The sequence below is a fragment of the Alnus glutinosa genome, chromosome 1 (genome assembly GCF_958979055.1).
Source record: "Alnus glutinosa chromosome 1, dhAlnGlut1.1, whole genome shotgun sequence".
Lineage (NCBI taxonomy): Eukaryota > Viridiplantae > Streptophyta > Magnoliopsida > Fagales > Betulaceae > Alnus > Alnus glutinosa.
In genome coordinates, this window is record NC_084886.1 from 53087039 (window position 1) to 53104197 (window position 17159).

At 37.2% G+C, this 17159-nt stretch overlaps 2 protein-coding genes across 3 annotated transcripts; one reads left to right on the plus strand and one right to left on the minus strand.

The window, feature by feature from the left end:
- The first annotated feature begins 1327 nt into the window (after window positions 1–1327).
- On the plus strand, window positions 1328–8920 carry LOC133858316 (N6-adenosine-methyltransferase non-catalytic subunit MTB). Of its 2 annotated transcripts, none has more exons than XM_062293773.1 (7): window positions 1328–1513; window positions 2320–5114; window positions 5494–5577; window positions 5702–5806; window positions 5962–6070; window positions 6650–6801; window positions 8391–8920. In XM_062293773.1, exons 2-7 carry the CDS (start codon window positions 2415–2417, stop codon window positions 8829–8831), a joined length of 3591 nt encoding a protein of 1196 aa, XP_062149757.1. In that variant the 5' UTR covers window positions 1328–1513; window positions 2320–2414; the 3' UTR covers window positions 8832–8920. The 2 variants fall into 2 exon arrangements, with proteins under 2 accessions (XP_062149757.1, XP_062149758.1); XM_062293774.1 differs by having other exon boundaries at window positions 2363–5114.
- Window positions 8921–9551: 631 nt separating this feature from the next.
- Window positions 9552–13256, minus strand: LOC133862818 (sec-independent protein translocase protein TATB, chloroplastic). The gene is made up of 6 exons (XM_062298699.1): window positions 12895–13256; window positions 12627–12748; window positions 10720–10779; window positions 10469–10622; window positions 10006–10152; window positions 9552–9907 (listed from the first exon to the last, which is right to left on the minus strand). The coding sequence occupies exons 1-6, from the start codon at window positions 13112–13114 to the stop codon at window positions 9846–9848; spliced, it is 765 nt and encodes a 254-aa protein (XP_062154683.1). The 5' UTR covers window positions 13115–13256; the 3' UTR covers window positions 9552–9845.
- Between the last annotated feature and the right edge of the window lie 3903 nt (window positions 13257–17159).

Genomic DNA, 17159 nt, shown 5'->3' on the forward strand with positions numbered 1-17159 from the left:
CATATCACGAGGACCTCCAGTGAACTTTTTAAACCATAGGGAGTGAAAAATAATTATGGTATACCACAGGGACCTCCGGTGCAATTATCCCTTCTTTTATTTTTATTATTATTTCTTTTAATTTGATTACTGTAGTACTCTACCTACCAACCAGGTTTGAAATGTCATTTTATCCCTCTATATATATATTGAAAAAAAAAAGTAAAAAAAAAAAAAAATATAGAAAAAAACAAACTAACCCACGTGTGGGTGTGGGTTAGCCTTTTATTTTGGTTTTTTTTTTTTCAAAATTGTTTATATCATGAGTTATTATTGTTTGGGAAAGGAGGATATTATAACTTCAATAATAGATCACTAGAGTATATTAACTAAATACAAAAATTAAAAGATATTGCAAATTAAATAGTAAATTGAGGATAAGTGCATACCCCTATCTTCTTTGAGATCTGTTAAACGTATATTTATTGTAAATTTCTGGTACATTTATGTATATTTATTGTACATTTCTTGTATTTTTTTTTTTAATTTAATTATTAAATATATAGGACCAACTTGATTTTACATATTCATTGATTAATTTTTTTTTAAAAAAGAACTGTTAGACTTTAAAATATCATTTATCATTTTCCTTCACTAATTTTTTTTTTATTAAGCTTTCACGTAGATGTAGTAAAGATTAGGATCGATTCTATAACATTCACCAGAGTCACAATCTCGTGGTATTTGGCAAGCATCTCATCTACTCTCTATTTTTATTTTTTACTTTTTAAAAAATAGTTAAATTCAAAACATTCTAACATTTTTATATATTTTATATTACATCAATAATTTTTTATTACTATTCAAATAAAAAAACTCACTACAAAATAATTTTATTTTTAATATTTTATATCACAACAATCACTTTTTATTACGACTCTAACAAAAACTTCATAAAAACTCCGCAATACAAATGCTAGGCAATACTCCCGTCCACTGTCAAAATCTGCAACCAAAGCGTAATAAAACCGAGAAATGCTAAAGATGAGACCTTCATCTGTTCCCCATCCTCCAGTGATAATAAAAAAATTAATTTTTATTAAAAAGTTGTCTCTCATGTCACATGAGAGACAACTTTTTAATAAAAATTAATTTTTTTTAAGGAAAAAGGGGTGAAAGGGGGATGAATAAAACCTATTCGAAAAAACTTATAAAAAAAAAAAAAAAAAAAAAAAAAAACCCTATTCGAAAAAGAATATTAAAAAATTAATAAGATAATCCTTTAGTAGGTAGGCGCAAGAAAAATAAATTATTACTTCAAAAAGAAAATACATATATATTTTTATGAAAAAAAGTAAGAAGGAGAGAAACAAAAGGAAAAATCAGGGTCGTCTCTATTGTAATTCGTTCGGTCTTTTGCAGGAGGAGAGGAGAGAACTGTCTTTCTGAGCCTCAAACCCTAGTCGGTGGTTTCTACTTTCTTCCAGGCTCCTACTTCTTTTCCTTCTTTCCAATCCCGAATTTCAAATCCCAGGTATTCTCTCTCTCTCTCTCTCTCTCTCTCTCTCAAATCTATTATTATTAATACGGGATTTCAATGTTAGGATTTTTTTTTCCTTTCATATGGGCATTGTGTTAGTATTCAAATTCTGAACCTTTTACGTTCTTTCTGGTGAAAGTAAAAATAATTGCATACTCAACAGGTTTTGAAACTGGGGTTTTAAGTAGTTGGCGTCCGAGTATTCTGTGTTGCCTTTGGTGGCTGCGAAAGTTAAGAAATGACAACAAACCTATGATTATCACAAATTTTTGAACTGGGTTTTACTGTGTAGCTTAGCTGGATTAGAAATGTTTCGTGCTTTGGGCACCGCGCATTCAATCGTAAATTTTGACATTCAAGATTGTGGTTTGGTTTCTTTTTCTTAGCTTTCTTGGCAACCAAACGATGAGTTTTGATTTTTGTTTTTTGTTAGTTGGCTGGTGCGTGGTGCAATGATTGGTTCATTTGTTTGGATTTCAAGTTTTTTCACGGTTTAAAGTTCATTGGGTTTTTTCTTAATTCTGGGCTGAGCTCCAGATTTTTACTTGTGCTCTATTTATTGCTCATGTGCTACCAAACATTACTGGAATGAGGTTAGCCAATTTTGTGTTTTACTGGATCTGCTTCTCAAGTCAATTGACCTACATTGCTTTCAATCTGTGTCAATATTTTTTATGCACAACTCCTGGCAACCCAAGTTAAAAAAGTTAGAAAGCGAGACCTTTTTGGTGGATTCATATATGGCCGGTTGAATTGTTATTTTCCTTTTATCTCTTTGACTTATTTTAATTTGGTTTCAGGATGATCTTTTAGCTGATTATTCGTGCATATCAATCTGCTCAGGAAGAAGAACATTATTCAAAGAGTAGACAGTGATTGGAGGCCTTTGCTTGTGATGGATTCACCTGAGCGTGGTCGGAGTTATGCAAAACGGGACATAGAGGATGGTTCTGATGTGAAGAGTGATAGGACTGGAGATGATGAAGAGTGGGAGGGCAGTGAGAAGAGAAAACATAGGTCAAGTAGGTCAAGAAAAACGAGCAATGCAGACGAGGTTGAAGGTCTAGATAGCAGTGGAAGAAGAAGAAGTTCTGGGGACAGAAATGAGGGCCGCAAACGGTCGGGTGGATCCAGCAGAGCAGGTAGTGACGAGGATGACAATGACTCAAAAAAAGAGTTGCGCTCTAAGCAAATGAAGAAAAGACAAGAAGAGAATACATTAGAAAAGTTGAGCAATTGGTACCAGGACGGAGAATTAGAGAACAGGAAAGATGGTGGAGATAAATCGGGAAGCAGAGGGCATGGTCGAGCTGATGAAAGTGAGAGAAGGAAAATTGCCTCAAAGCTTTCAGAGTATGAGAATTCTCAGAGCAGAAGTAAAAGCAAAGAAGAAAGGTCCCTTGATGGAGATCTTGAAAAAGTGGTTGATAGAGATTCCAGGTATTCAGAGAGGAGGGAAAGTGGTCGAGAGAAGGGTCATGGGTCTTCTGAGGAGGTGAGGAACTCGAGGAGAAAGTGGGATGAACCTGATGCAGTCAAGAAAGCTGAAGAAACTTATTCTGAAAGAGCTGACCTGAGAAGTGGTAAGGCTTCTGATGCTACTAAGTATGAGAGTTCTAGAGAGAGAAGTGTGTCCACGAGAAATGAACCAGGTGATAGTAAGATCCGAGGTGTAGATTCAAACAGTGAGAAGGGTATCAAATCTAATAATAGGGAAGAAAGAAGAGCTGATGTTGAGAGGAGTAGGAGCAAAGTTAAGTCAGAGGCACTAGAAGAAGATAATAGGGTTAGTCCTATTACTCGTGAAGACAGATCAGGCAAGGAGAAAACTGAGAAGAATAGACAGCAGAGAACTCCCATTCAGGATGTTGCCGAAAGCCGGGAGAGAACTTTAAATGCAGAGGATGATAAAAGTATGCGGATGAGGGATAAAAGTGCGAGAGAAGTAGGGCTCTCTAACAGGTCAAGAACCCCCGAGAGGGGTGGGAGGCGTCATCAAGAAACAGATCACTCTGAGATAGATTTTGAAAGAAGTTTCAACCTCAAGCGGAAGGAACTGGAAAAGGATGGTTACAGGGATGATAGATCAAAAGGCAGAGATGATAGCTGGAGCGACAGGAATAGGGACCGTGAAGGTTCCAAAGAGAATTGGAAAAGAAGGCAACCTATCAGTAGTGATAAAGAGTCAAAAAATGGGGATGTTGTTTATGATCATGGCAGAGAGTGGGAGTTGCCAAGACATGGTCGTGAGAGGACTGACAATGAAAGGCCTCATGGTCGGTCTGGTAATAGGAAAGATGGAAGCAGGGGTGAAGCTGTGAAAACCTCATCAAACTTTGGAATTTCGAATGAGAATTATGATGTGATAGAGATCCAAACAAAGCCTCTTGATTATGGAAGAGCAGAGTCTGGATCCAACTTTTCCAGGAGAGCTGAAGTTGTTCAGCAATCTGACTTGAAATCAGCACCAAATGATGAAGAGTGGGCATATATGCAGGATGACAGGGCAAGAAGGAATGATTTATATGGGTCTGGGCCACCTGGTGAAGATTCAAAGGAAAGATATACAGATGATGGTACCTCTATGCGAGATCAAAATTCATGGAGGGATGACTTTGATGTCCTTGGAGGAAAGGGAAGAAGCCAGAAAGCTGCTATGTCTGGTCGCAGTGCTGGTGGCCAAAGTTCTAGCAGTGGTTCGCAGCCTCCATATGGGAACCAGGATCCAGGGTCCTTCAACAGAGCTGCCTCACAAGGAGTAAAAGGGAGTAGAGTGGGGAGAGGAGGAAGGGGCCGGCTCACTGGGAGAGACAACCAGCAGGTAGCAATCCCACTGCCTATAATGGGAGCACCTTTCGGACCTCTTGGAATGCCTCCACCAGGTCCAATGCAGCCTCTTACCCCTGGTATGCAACCTGCTCCAGGTCCACCAATTTCGCCAGGTGTCTTCATTCCCCCCTTTAATCCGCCCGTTTGGCCTGGGGCTCGAGGTGTTGATATGAATATGTTAGCTGTTGCACCGGGTCTATCTCCTGTTCCTCCTGGACCATCAGGTCCAAGGTTTCCTCCTAACATGGGCAACTCACCCCCTGCGATGTATTTTAACCAACCTGGCCCCACAAGAGGAGTTCCTCCTAGCATATCTGGCCCTGGTTTTAGTGCTGCTGGACCAATGGGACGAGGAACTCCACCTGATAAAACTCCCGGGGGTTGGGTTCCACCTAAAAGTAGTGGGCCTCCTGGTAAAGCTCCTTCTAGAGGAGAGCAGAATGATTACTCTCAAAATTTCGTTGACACTGGTATGCGGCCGCAGAATTTCATCAGAGAGCTAGAGCTTACAAATGTTGTAGAGGATTACCCTAAGCTTAGGGAGCTTATACAGAAAAAGGATGAGATTGTGGCTAAATCTGCTTCTCCTCCTATGTATTACCGATGTGACTTAAAAGAGTTTGAGCTATCCCCGGAGTTCTTTGGAACCAAGTTTGACGTCATTCTTGTGGACCCCCCATGGGAGGAATATGTTCATCGCGCACCTGGTGTTGCTGACCATATGGAGTACTGGACATTTGAAGAAATAATGAGTCTAAAGATTGAGGTGATCTTTTTTTTTTTTTTTTTCCCGTGTCATCTTTTCTATTCCAATTATCATTTTCGTTGTGCTTGTTCTGAACGCGCATTTATAGAAGTGATGGTAGAACTTGCTAACAAGTAATTCTAACCACTTTTTGTCGCAGATAATAAATGATAAGAAAGTATATTATCAGGTGTATGATTTGATAATACCACCTTTCCTATACCAACAAACCTTAATTGGAATGTTATTATGTAACTTGCATTACCTTCTGTTTTTTGATAAGTAACTTGCATTAACTTGTTGGACCAAGAAAGGACTTTAACACTGTTTTCTTGTATTGAAATAATTTCCCTTCACCCTTGACTCGGATATCTGAGTTTTTTGCCCTTTGTGTTCACAGGCAATAGCAGACACACCTTCTTTTATCTTCCTTTGGGTTGGTGATGGTGCGGGCCTTGAGCAGGGCCGCCAGTGTTTAAAGAAGGTGTGTAATTGGGCCTTTCAGAATTTTTGTATTCTTAGGACTAGGCTTTTCTTTATGGCTGTCATTTATGTTATAAGATTGTTCACGTGTTCTTGCTCTTGTCATTCTCTTTTGTGTCCTGTAGTGGGGATTTCGTAGGTGTGAGGATATTTGTTGGGTGAAGACAAACAAAGCTACTGCAACACCGGGGTTGCGTCATGATTCTCATACTTTATTTCAGCACTCAAAGGTCAGCTTGATGTTTTTCTTATATGTTTTGGATGTCTGCAGCTTCATCTTGCTGCCTCGCCTTATTTTTTTTGGAAAAAAAAAAATTCATCGAATGCTTTATTAATGCATGGATTAATTTCCTAATTTGTTCGTCGTATTTTCATTATGGTAAAGGAGCACTGCTTGATGGGTATAAAAGGAACTGTCCGTCGCAGTACTGATGGTCACATAATCCATGCCAACATTGATACTGATGTAATAATTGCTGAGGAACCTCCGTATGGTTAGTATCATCCTATGTCTTTGACATCATTGACCTTTGCTTTGCATCCGTCTATTTTTCATATATGTGCTTTGTATTATTTGTGATAATTTTAGGTTTGAAATTGAGCTGTGTCATCTCATTTACCTTGATGTTTCATTGGTCACGGGTCATGCATGGGTCTGTGCAAATTCTTTTCCGAATTTGTAAATTTTGCTAGAAATTTTTTGCTTGTGAAGTCTCTAACTGAGATGTGTTATTTGAACTACGTTTGAAAAAAAATGAAAGCAAAAAGGAATGCAGGCATTCTTAGCACTTTTGCATCTTTGAGTACAAGGAGTTCATGTTTCTCGGTATTTCTTCATTGTTTGAGGGTTTACGTGGGTTTCATTCTCTATTGTTCCTAATAAGCATAGAAAATTGATTTTGGCATATGTTTGTTGACTAGAACTGCAACACAATGACTTGTATGGCACAATTTTACTTTACCCAGAGTATAAAGGCATCGTACTTTTAGTTTACAAACACTGTTTTTATATTTTTCATCGTACTGATGAAATGAGCTCTTATTATATAAGGTGTATGGTAATGAAATTGCAGGTTCAACACAAAAGCCTGAAGACATGTACAGAATTGTTGAGCATTTTGCCCTTGGCCGCAGGAGACTTGAGCTCTTTGGTGAAGACCACAATATTCGGTCTGGTTGGCTGACTGTTGGCAAAGAACTATCCTCGACAAATTTTAATGCTGAGGTATGTTAATCAATCTGCCAGTGTTCTTTGAAAACAAAGCCACTGTAGTTCAATGTTTTTGCTGAACAGCCAATCTACTTCTGGAACTGGACATTCATATAGGCTTTCATTTTTTGTGTGGAAAATTAAATGTGGGATATGAATATGAGAATCATAGAACTCCTGCTGTACTTATCAATTAGAACATTAGCAATGTTCATTTTCTTCAATTAGTGGAATTGATGTCTTTGTCTGGGCTTTGTTATTTCAATGGAAATCATTTTATTGAGAGGGAAACAGAGAGGGCTGATGGGAAGCATGATTAATGACCTCAACCTTAGGTTGTCTTTGTTTCACCGGAAAATAAGGAAAAAAAAAGTTAAAATCTGGAAGTATTTATTTTCTACATTTTTGTATGATTCCCAAGTTTTAAAATCTTAAGAAGTATAGTACTATTTTGCAGGCAAACATGGGAAAATGATATATCTCAGATTTTGTTTTGGAGTATATTTTCCCACAACCACCAATGAAAATTTTTGAGGTTATTAATGTCTTACAAATATTTTAGGGAGCAACACCCTTTTAAGAGGAAAGTAATAGTGTCTTCATTGTCTAAAACTATTTCCCTTTTTGACCTATTCTGGAAGAAAAAAAAATAAAAAAAATCTAAAGTTAATAGCAAACAAGTGCAAATTCTTTATTGACAATTGATTTTTAGGAAACATAAGGCTTGTTTGCCAACACTTTTTAGAACAACTTTTTGCTTTTTAGTAAAAATACAAAAGCATTAACAAACAACCAAACACACATAAATACTCACAAAACACTCAACTATTTTTACCTTTATGTTACATCACAACCAAAAAGCAAAAGACACCCTCTAAGAAGTTTTACCATACGAACCAATAATCTCTCACACGATAATATTATTTGGTGAAACAAAAAGAGCCTAATATGGACTAGGTGTCAATGGTCCTTTAACAAAATGGAATCTGTTCTCCTTATAAACAAGGGGTGGAGGGTGATGTCATGGGTTCAATCCCATATAGGTGTGTAACTTGTGTTTCCTTATCAAAAAATAAAGATCTGCAGACTAGAAATAGTGTCTTTTTCTCATAGACAGAATTCAGAAGTTAACATACATGCATCAAGTTTGAGGTGCCATGTTTTAATGGAATCATCTTAAAACAGTAACATAGTTGAGCATACGGCATGCAATTCAGTTTCAGAAATTGACATAGGAATAAGTTCCCATGCAACATGTTTGATCTGCCATATCTTATAGTTGTATCATTTGTGCAAAGTAAACGAGACATTAGTCTTCCATTGAAAATCTACTCCCGTTTGAAAGGAAACATCTTGCACACCTTACTTAGTGCTTAGTGCCCCAATGTGGGGTTTACATAAAGAAGTTAAACCTGACTCTCATACTATTCCTTATTTCCATATATAACAGCAATATTACAATAACATCTTATGATATGCATCACCACGCCGAAAACAAATGAAGCCTAGACCAAAAGCATAAGCCTTTATTCATACTTGTTTCTTGAGTTGTATCGATTTGTTTTCTTATTCAGTACTTTTATCTGGATTTGGGTTGAATTCAGGCATATGTAAGGAGCTTTGCTGATAAGGATGGGAAAGTTTGGCAAGGAGGGGGAGGACGAAATCCACCCCCAGAGGCACCCCATCTTGTCATTACAACCCCCGATATAGAGTCTCTTCGGCCCAAGTCACCAATGAAGAACCAGCAGCAACTTCAACAGCAGCAGTCGACATCCATTTCGCTAACAACGGCCAGTTCCTCTAATAGAAGGCCCGCTGGAAACTCACCTTCAAATCTGGGTGCTCTTGGTCTAAACCAAGAAGCTTCCAGCTCTAATCCCTCAACTCCAGTTCCCTGGGCGTCACCAATGGAGGGTTATAGAGGAAGAGAAGGGAGCAGTATGCCTTCAGATGATAAGCTTTTTGATATGTACGGATATAGTGGTCAGGCAAATCAAGACTATTTAGAATTTGAGTCTCACAGACAAATGAATTTGTTGTAACGAAATACTTGGCATATTAAAGTGCTGTGATGTAGCATGTAATTGTTGTTTTTCTGCCATCCAATATAAAGTGGAAAGAAAATTCCATATGTTCTGTGCGTGCATACTCGTTGGCTTTAGTAGGTATAGTAACAGTAGATGGTTCAAAACAAATTGGGCTCATTTATTATTATTGTTATTTTCATGAGTAAACTCATTTATGAATTGTTGGCTTTGGACCGATACTATTGAGTTCATAAAAGGAAATGAGACGATAGGATAGTAAACCATTTACGCATGTGGACGACTTTTATAGGATCTGAAATCGTAGACCCTTTTTCTGGGGAATTAATTGGTTGATAATTTGAAGTACGTAGACTGTATGCCATTTTTCGAAAGAACATGGTCTGCCGTTTAGGGAGCTGAAAAACGGCTTAGCTGACTGCAGAAACACGGGCAGGCTGATAAATAAACAAAAAGACCCTTTCTAAATCCATATCCATCCACATAATAAGGCTAAGAGTCCCAAATTCCCTTCATGCCAACCATGGAGGGCTTCCCGGCTATCAGCCGGCATGGACCAGGTGGGCTCGTGAAAATCTGTAAGAAAAGAAAGGCTGGAGGCGCCTCACAACCACACGCGATAATCAGTATGGTAGATAGCGTACTCAAGTACCGGTTTAGCACTCAGCTTTTCCTTTATTTTTCATTTTCGAATTCTGAATTGATCACAATCATGCATCATGAAAAACGACTCCAATTCATTACCAAAATTTAGCATTTCTTAGTTGCAGGGCTACTTGCTACAAAATCACGTACTCCACAACCAGCTCAGTGACACGCAGAACTTGTGCTTGCTTGTCCTCTTGAACCAATACATAATTTCTAAACTCTAGTTACTCTACCAGTTAACAAACAATGAAATATGAATGACTGCATAATTTTTTTTTTTTTTTGGGCCCAATCATCATATACATGGAGTTTCATGTCTCACTTCAGGCTTCTGAGATACCTTTCGTTTTCCTTTATGAGGTTTCATTTCTCGCTTTCAGGCTTTTGAGGTGGAGGCATTGCAGTGGCAGTTTCTTGAATTGTAGCTGGTAAACAAATTATACACTTGAAATTAGAGAGGGAGAGAGAGAGACTTACCAGAAAGTAAGAGACACAGAGAGGTAGTTGTTGAAGAATGACTAACCTTGGGGCTGGGTTTGAGTTTCCAACTCACCTTCTCCTGAAGGAGGTATCTGCCCCTGCTGTTGGGCAGCAGATGCCTTCAGCTGCTCTTCTGTGATCTTTAGGTAGTCTTCAGTGGTATATGCTCTGTTTAGGGATGAAGCACCATCTGCAATTTTGGAAATGACATACCTCTATCGGATTTGTTTAAAAGGAATGGAGGGTACAGGACAAGAGCGTACTTCATAGTAAACACTCATGCTTACCACTTCTGCTTATTTATAAAACCAGCTAAAGCTAGTATCTTTTAACAAGCATATATACTTAAAAAAATAATATGTAATGGTACTCCTATGAAACTGAAACAAGGAGTTCAATTAAAAATAAGTTTAATGAACCAAGGAGCCCAATTAGACCACATATAAGTTAATGTCTACTGCTTTGCAAAATTAGAACGTACATGCTGGAAATACTTAATCACTCACTGGGGTCAACTACAGTTTGAGAATCCTTGGTGCTCGTAGTGGATGATGGGGTTGATGTAGCATTGGCTCCGCTGGAGCTGATTTTGTTTTCCGTTGAAATGTCATCAAGACCAATCTCCCTTTCAAGGGTGCTCTTGAATTCCCTCGAAACTTCCTACATACGAATAAATTATAGGCACCACTACTAAAACCAGAACTTCTCCTGAGTGGCTTAAACAAGACAAATTCAACCTAAAGTTTTATGCTCCAACCTGAAGTTCTCTAATGGTGGGTTGAAATGTACGCAAAGTCTTTCCCAAATTCCGAGCAACCTGCATTTAGCTAACTTAATTGAGATACCATTTAGATCATCTAAAACACACATACACAAAGAAGATTAAAACCTAGAGAGAGAGAGAGAGAGAGAGAGAGAGAGAGAGAGAGAGAGAGAGGGGGGTGTTAATACTAGCAACCTGTATCCCCTATAATTTGGAAGATCCAATGCAATCATATTTCCACATATTCAGCTGAATCCTTTCAGAATTTACATAATCTAAACAATTATTGTTGTTAAGAGTTGATCTTTAAGTCACAACTATGCAAGACATATTATGCTACCAATTGCTCACACACTTAGACATGTAACATATAAGTACAAGGATAAGCATATATAGGCACTCTGGACCTGATTTATTTCTCAACTCAGGGCTCTAGTGTGCTTAGGAAAAAGAAATAAAGGAAACATACAACATGATAAGCATGCGACTCAAATTTTCCTAGAGAATCAAGAGCAGCACAAAAATCACGGTTAACTCGCCTATCACTAATCACAACTCAGACTCCCAACTTTTTAGCATGATATAATAGAGCTTGCTTCCTTGAAATTTTCTACTAATGAACATGTGATTATGCGAACATCAACACTAGTGCATTTTTTTTTATGGATGAAGTAAACAAATAAGTTTCCCTACATTGTCATAGATACCTCCTATGCATAAAAGGTATCACTAGTTAATTGCCTACAAAGCACCCAAAAAGAAGAAAACAAAGTACAGCAGCCCTCATAATTACAAATTATCTGTAGTTTTACATGAAGTAAGAAGCAGTGAAGCTAACTATATATGTCTCACATCTCTCCCATAACAGAGTATTCTACTTTATCAGTGGCTCTGCAGCAAAGGATCAAAGGAGAAAGTTGCATGGTATTCTAGTATCACTATTTTGTCTATTGATGCTTGTGGGGCTGTTTCAGACTCTGATATGCCATAATGTTTGTTCATACAGCGTAGAATATCTGTGGTAATTGAGAATAAGCATTGAAGGGCTGCACAATGTTAAAACCATTGAAGAATGATAAATACCAGAGTGTAGGTGTTATTTGGCTTCTTACAAGTTATAGTTCTTACTCTGGTGATGTAAAGGGATATTTCATTCAAGATATGGTTCAAAATTATACTAAATTCGTGGATTACTTAACTTATCAACCAAGAAAAAGAATACATTTAAGTTGTGGACTACTTAAGAACCCAGAGTGAGCTCATTGGGAAGATAAGAGCTTCCTAGGGAAGAGGCAGCTTGACGTGGCACCATTACGATCTTTCTCTAGCGGGAAACTTCTTAAGATTTTTTTGGGTTCATCAAGCTAATTGACGGGAGTATAAAGGCTTAGGTTGTCCTATCAAGATAACAGGTGTTGCTAGGATCAGATTCTATGCTCTCTCGAAGTCGAAGTCAAATCACGAGTTTAAGGGATGCTCTTCAGCAAACATTCTACTAACGAATTCGATAGCTTCTTTTTTCTTTTTTCTTCTTAAGCAATTTTGCAAGCCGACAGACATTCCTCTATGAGATTCACAGTACACTTTGGCCAATTTTTTTTTTTTTTTTAAAAAAAAAAACATTTAGTAGATTGATAAAGTTCATTTCCCCCCCCATTGGGATAGCATTTCTAGATTACATTGGACCTTACAACAATTTCATTGGCTTAATCCGAAATCCATAAGAAGTAAGACAAAGTATCATGCTCGTCCCACAGATTTCTTTTTCCAGATAACCAGCATGAGGTTGATTCGAATTAAGATCACATGCAGATACATAGAACATTCATAGTTTAGTAACCAGACAAATGTAACAAACTGAAAGATAAAGTCCAAAGTTTTAAATTTTATGCACAACTCACCTCAGCAAGACCTTTGGGACCAAAAACCAACAAAGCTACCACCCCAATGACCAGAGCCTCGGGGGCTCCAACCCCAAACAGAGATGCATAAACCATCTTACCCTTACACCTCCCCTTCCTCTCTGCACCACCATCATTTTAAAAATTCAAAAAAGAAAAACCAAAGATTCACATCCCAATTAGTTCAGCTGACTAAAAAAGAGAATAAACGATCAAAGGAAAAAAAAAAAAAAAAAAAATACCCCGAAACCCAGATGAGAAGAAGTACCTGAATTGAGAGGCTTTGGTTTGATTGAGATACCCAGATGTTTGAGACCGCTCCACGGAGAGAAAAGACAGAGACCCAGTGGAGGAACCCATTTGGAGAGATGAAATTTTGGGGTTTTGGGGTATGAAATTAGAGAAGAAGATAGGGAGTAAATAACAGATTTTGCACTCGAGGACGATGAAGAGAATGCGGGAGTACAAATTGCCGAGGCCATGACCATACGCGTGGTGATTTGAAGATAGTAAGCCCTGCTTCTTTACGCTACTACGTCTGATTTTGGAGTCATGGCCTTGGAAGCAGTATTATCCTGAAGGCTGAAGCACAAGAATCATACAGATTAGAGACTAGAGAGTGATATTGTAATGCGAAAGTGATGACCCATCTTGGGCTGACTACAACCTAAGTCAACCCAACAATGCTACAAGAATTGGGTTTTTGACCCACGACCATTGGGGAGCCCAACGGCCCAACTACCCCAGCAATGCTAAATTGCTAATTGCTAATTGCTAAAAGGCTTCTTTTTCTATGAAAGAGGTGCACGATCAACACGTGTGAATGCGATAGATACGTTGGACCACGCACGCAAATCATGCATTCCGCCATTCTTTCTGGAAAAGGTGTCTTATTTTAGGAAGTAATTCTACGGGTACATCTATAGATTTAAAGGTTAATTTTATTATTATTTTTTTTTTAAAAAAAGGAGAATAATAAGAGAATTAAATAAAAAAAATAAAAAAAAAATTATACTTTATTATTATTATATATATATATTCTAACACCGCAAGGGTCGGGTGATGCAAAGCAGAATAAATGAGGATGTTGAAGAAATGGCGTGGGTAGCTGAAGTTTTGCGGTTGATATATTAAAAATTGAAAATCGACCCCCATCAAGTTCAAGTTGATCAACCGGAACATGTGGTGTGCTGGTTTAGCTTTTGCCTTGTAGGACCATAACCACACTAAGCCACCCCATAACAGGGTCACCTAATGAAAATATCCAGTAGTTGCACCTCCCAGTGGACCCAACAATAAAAGTTTTATCTTTATCTTTTCAGGTTTTAGCTTCTTCTTGGTTACAAGGGGGTCGGGACCGAAAAAAGTGAAACACATCATTCTCAACTTTATGGTTCTATGGTTCTAGTAAAAAAAAGAGTTATCAGGAGGTGAAAAAGCTAAAAGATTAAAGTATGATTAGAAACGACGCGAGAATTCGTGTTTGGCTGTTAAGTAAATGTATATTATGTCTAGATTTTAATTCGTTAATCATGTAAAAAAATTACTAAACCTGTCCATAGCTACTTGTTTAATTAGTTTGATCAATGACTAAGTCTAAAAAGCTTTTTATTCTTTCAGTTGTTAGGGTGTGGAAAAGTGAATCATCATCATAATTCTGAACTCAAAAAAATCTACTGAAAGATACGTAATAAAAAAGGTTAAAAAGCTAAGAGTAATCAGACAGAAATTGAAAGGCTGAAAGGCAGAAGCCCATTAAAAGTTACTTTTTGGGGGAGGGAGGGAGGGAGGGAGAGAGAGGGTGTTGGGGATATCATCATTATCGGAAAGCAAAAGGATAATGGGTTGAGACTTGAGAGGGAAGTGGAACCACTCGTGTAAGGTTAAATTTAGAGCTAAAAAGGGCTGTCACTATCTTACGCACGAGGGGTGCGCACAAAAACCCATCAAAAACAACTGGATCTGCACACGTGCACAACTTTCACAAAAAAAAAAAAAAAAAAAAAAAAAAAAAAAGTGCCTTTGCGGTGGAGAAGTCAGAATAAGTAGAAAAGGAAAATATGACATTTGGACGGAAACACCCTCGTTTATCATACTAATTTATAGGACAAGGACTTTGCCTACATGAGGCTAACCCCTCTCTCTCTCTCTCTCCTTTTTTTTTTTTTTTTTTTTTAAGAACAATTTATTTATATTATTATTATTTTATAACAAATACAGACAAAGGCGTTAAAACCCTAAGAAAAACAACAAAAAAACTTAAATGCAAAATATACTAACAGAGATACAGCCCAAAACTCGAAAATCAACCACACTGGCCGGCGGAGGAGATAGTGGGGACGCGGTTGCGTGAGGTAGCAATAGGGAGTGGGGAGGTCGGATAAGGCAGTGGTGAGGCGTGATGGTGGGAGAAGTTGGCAGAAAAAGACGGATCAAGCTTTGAAAAAAATCAAATCTAAAACCCAAAGATAGTTTTGGGAGTAGGAAGCGTCGTAGTGGGTCTGAAGAGGTGATAAGGCAAAGGTGGAGGGACTGAGGCTGCGATTTTGAAAGGATCAGAGATAAAGAGATTTGTCCCTCCTCCTCAAGCACTATCGATTGGCTTGGATAGCAAGACAAGAGAGGATTTTCGTTCTCTCTCTTTTCTTTTCTTTTTTTCCTCATAGAGAGCAAGTTTATTTACTAACAATGTTATTTAGTAAATTCTTATATTATTGTCATAAAACTAAGAATAAAAATTAGCCATTGGATCATAAAAAAGAATAATAAAAATTAATTTACACTGTCATATCATCCTAATTATTTGAAAGCCATATCGTAATATACTAAATAACATTACTCGTATGCACAAGTTCTACCATGTATTTTATGGAAAAGACTTTGCGAGAATCGTTTTTAATTGGCTAAGGGTTGGCTGTCTCTCCATGGACCATGCATGTATCTTGTTTTTCACATTTTTGTTCCATAAATATTTATCCTCGTCGTCTCTTAGTTATATGAAAACAGCCTCGTGATTAGATTTTTAACTTATCAATTAGTCTAAAAAAAAAATATTTTATCTCATTAACCGACTGAGAATGTAAATAATATTTGGATTTAGAATATTATAAAAGAGATGTAACTAGTGAAACCTATTATATACATCATATATATATATGTTAGATAATTTTATTGCACTATTTAGAAGAAAAAAAATTATTTGAATTAGTATGAATAAATATTAAACCTACGAAAAATAATTCTAATGTGTTTTTTAATGCGCTTTGATATATGTTTTTTATTTGAAAAAAATATTTTGATGCGACACAAGTGTAAAAATTATTTTTATATTTTAGAAATATTTTGAATTTTGAATTGTTTATTAACATTTTATTTATTTATTTTTTATCAGGGTATCCCACAATTTTATAGCCATGATGTACCTCGTTCGTTGAACGACTGGCCCACACAAGATGGTAGTCGAACCTTCCGAGCGCAGTGACCACTTGCCAAGACTGCAAACTAATTCATGGCCCAATGTCCAACGCCACTCCAGGCATTGGGCCTTAAATCGCAGGCAGATGGTCAGAGGCTTGAAGACCCCCCCACACAACCTGGGTGGCTGGCCCCAAGAGAGAGTTTGCACCTAAGAAGTTTCAAACTCGTGACCTCATGGGTATCACACCCTAAAAGCCTCAAGCTTTAACCACTAGGCCAACCCCTTGGGGTTAATTTTGTTAACATTTTTTTTTAAAAAAAGGTACACAAAATAAAAAGCATAAAAATAAAATAGCAAACATAACCTACTATCTATATAATGATCTTGTTGTTTTGAAAATCCAAACGTAACTGAAAAAGCAAAACAAAGAGAGTAGGAAGCAACCGTTATATACCGAGAAAGATAAATTTTACACACATTTTTAAGTGTATATTCTCTGACGTACATGACCGTAAAATTTACAATTGAATTCAAAATTTAATAATAATTTATCAAAAATTTAATAGTGATTTTCACTTTTACGTAAGATAATATAGAGTAAAAAACGTGAGAATGTTACATAATTTCTCTTGCGTATCAACGTTGCACAGCATTGATATGATATGAGTATAGTAAATGAGGGTGCCACACAATTCATACGTGGTCACGAGAGTCACGTGTATGAAGTACAATTCTCAGAAAAGGAACATCATAATCCCAACCATAAATCACGAGGATATCCCTCCCTCACACCCACCTCGATCTCTCCTTGGTTTCGCATATTAAAGGCTCCATGCCTTTAAAGCCCACCGTCGCACTTTTATTGTGTGGCGTCATTGTAAATTTCAGACAGGCTGATGGGCACTTCTGTCAAATTCATCTGGTAATTACTAGAAACATCATTATCTTTAACGAAACCCGGTTTGCATATTTAATAATGCAACAGATCTTTGTTACTTCTTCTTGACCCACAAATTATAAATATTTAAATAAAATTGCACTTTAAAATTTTATATATATATATAAAAGAGGAAGATTGGAAAAGGTTTGGTTGATACTTTATGCTCGTTAAAAAA

What these genes read in the sequence shown, in the direction of transcription:
- LOC133858316 (XM_062293773.1), top strand. Translation starts at nt 2,415, where the DNA reads ATGGATTCACCTGAGCGTGGTCGGAGTTATGCAAAACGGGACATAGAG. An exon ending in GCCGCCAGTGTTTAAAGAAG is followed by an intron (nt 5,578 to 5,701) that starts GTGTGTAATTGG and finishes TGTGTCCTGTAG; the next exon opens with TGGGGATTTCGTAGGTGTGA. An exon ending in CGACAAATTTTAATGCTGAG is followed by an intron (nt 6,802 to 8,390) that starts GTATGTTAATCA and finishes GGTTGAATTCAG; the next exon opens with GCATATGTAAGGAGCTTTGC.
- LOC133862818 (XM_062298699.1), bottom strand. Translation starts at nt 13,114, where the DNA reads ATGGTCATGGCCTCGGCAATTTGTACTCCCGCATTCTCTTCATCGTCC. An exon ending in CCACCATTAGAGAACTTCAG is followed by an intron (nt 10,623 to 10,719) that starts GTTGGAGCATAA and finishes ATTCGTATGTAG; the next exon opens with GAAGTTTCGAGGGAATTCAA. An exon ending in AACTCAAACCCAGCCCCAAG is followed by an intron (nt 9,908 to 10,005) that starts GTTAGTCATTCT and finishes TTTGTTTACCAG; the next exon opens with CTACAATTCAAGAAACTGCC.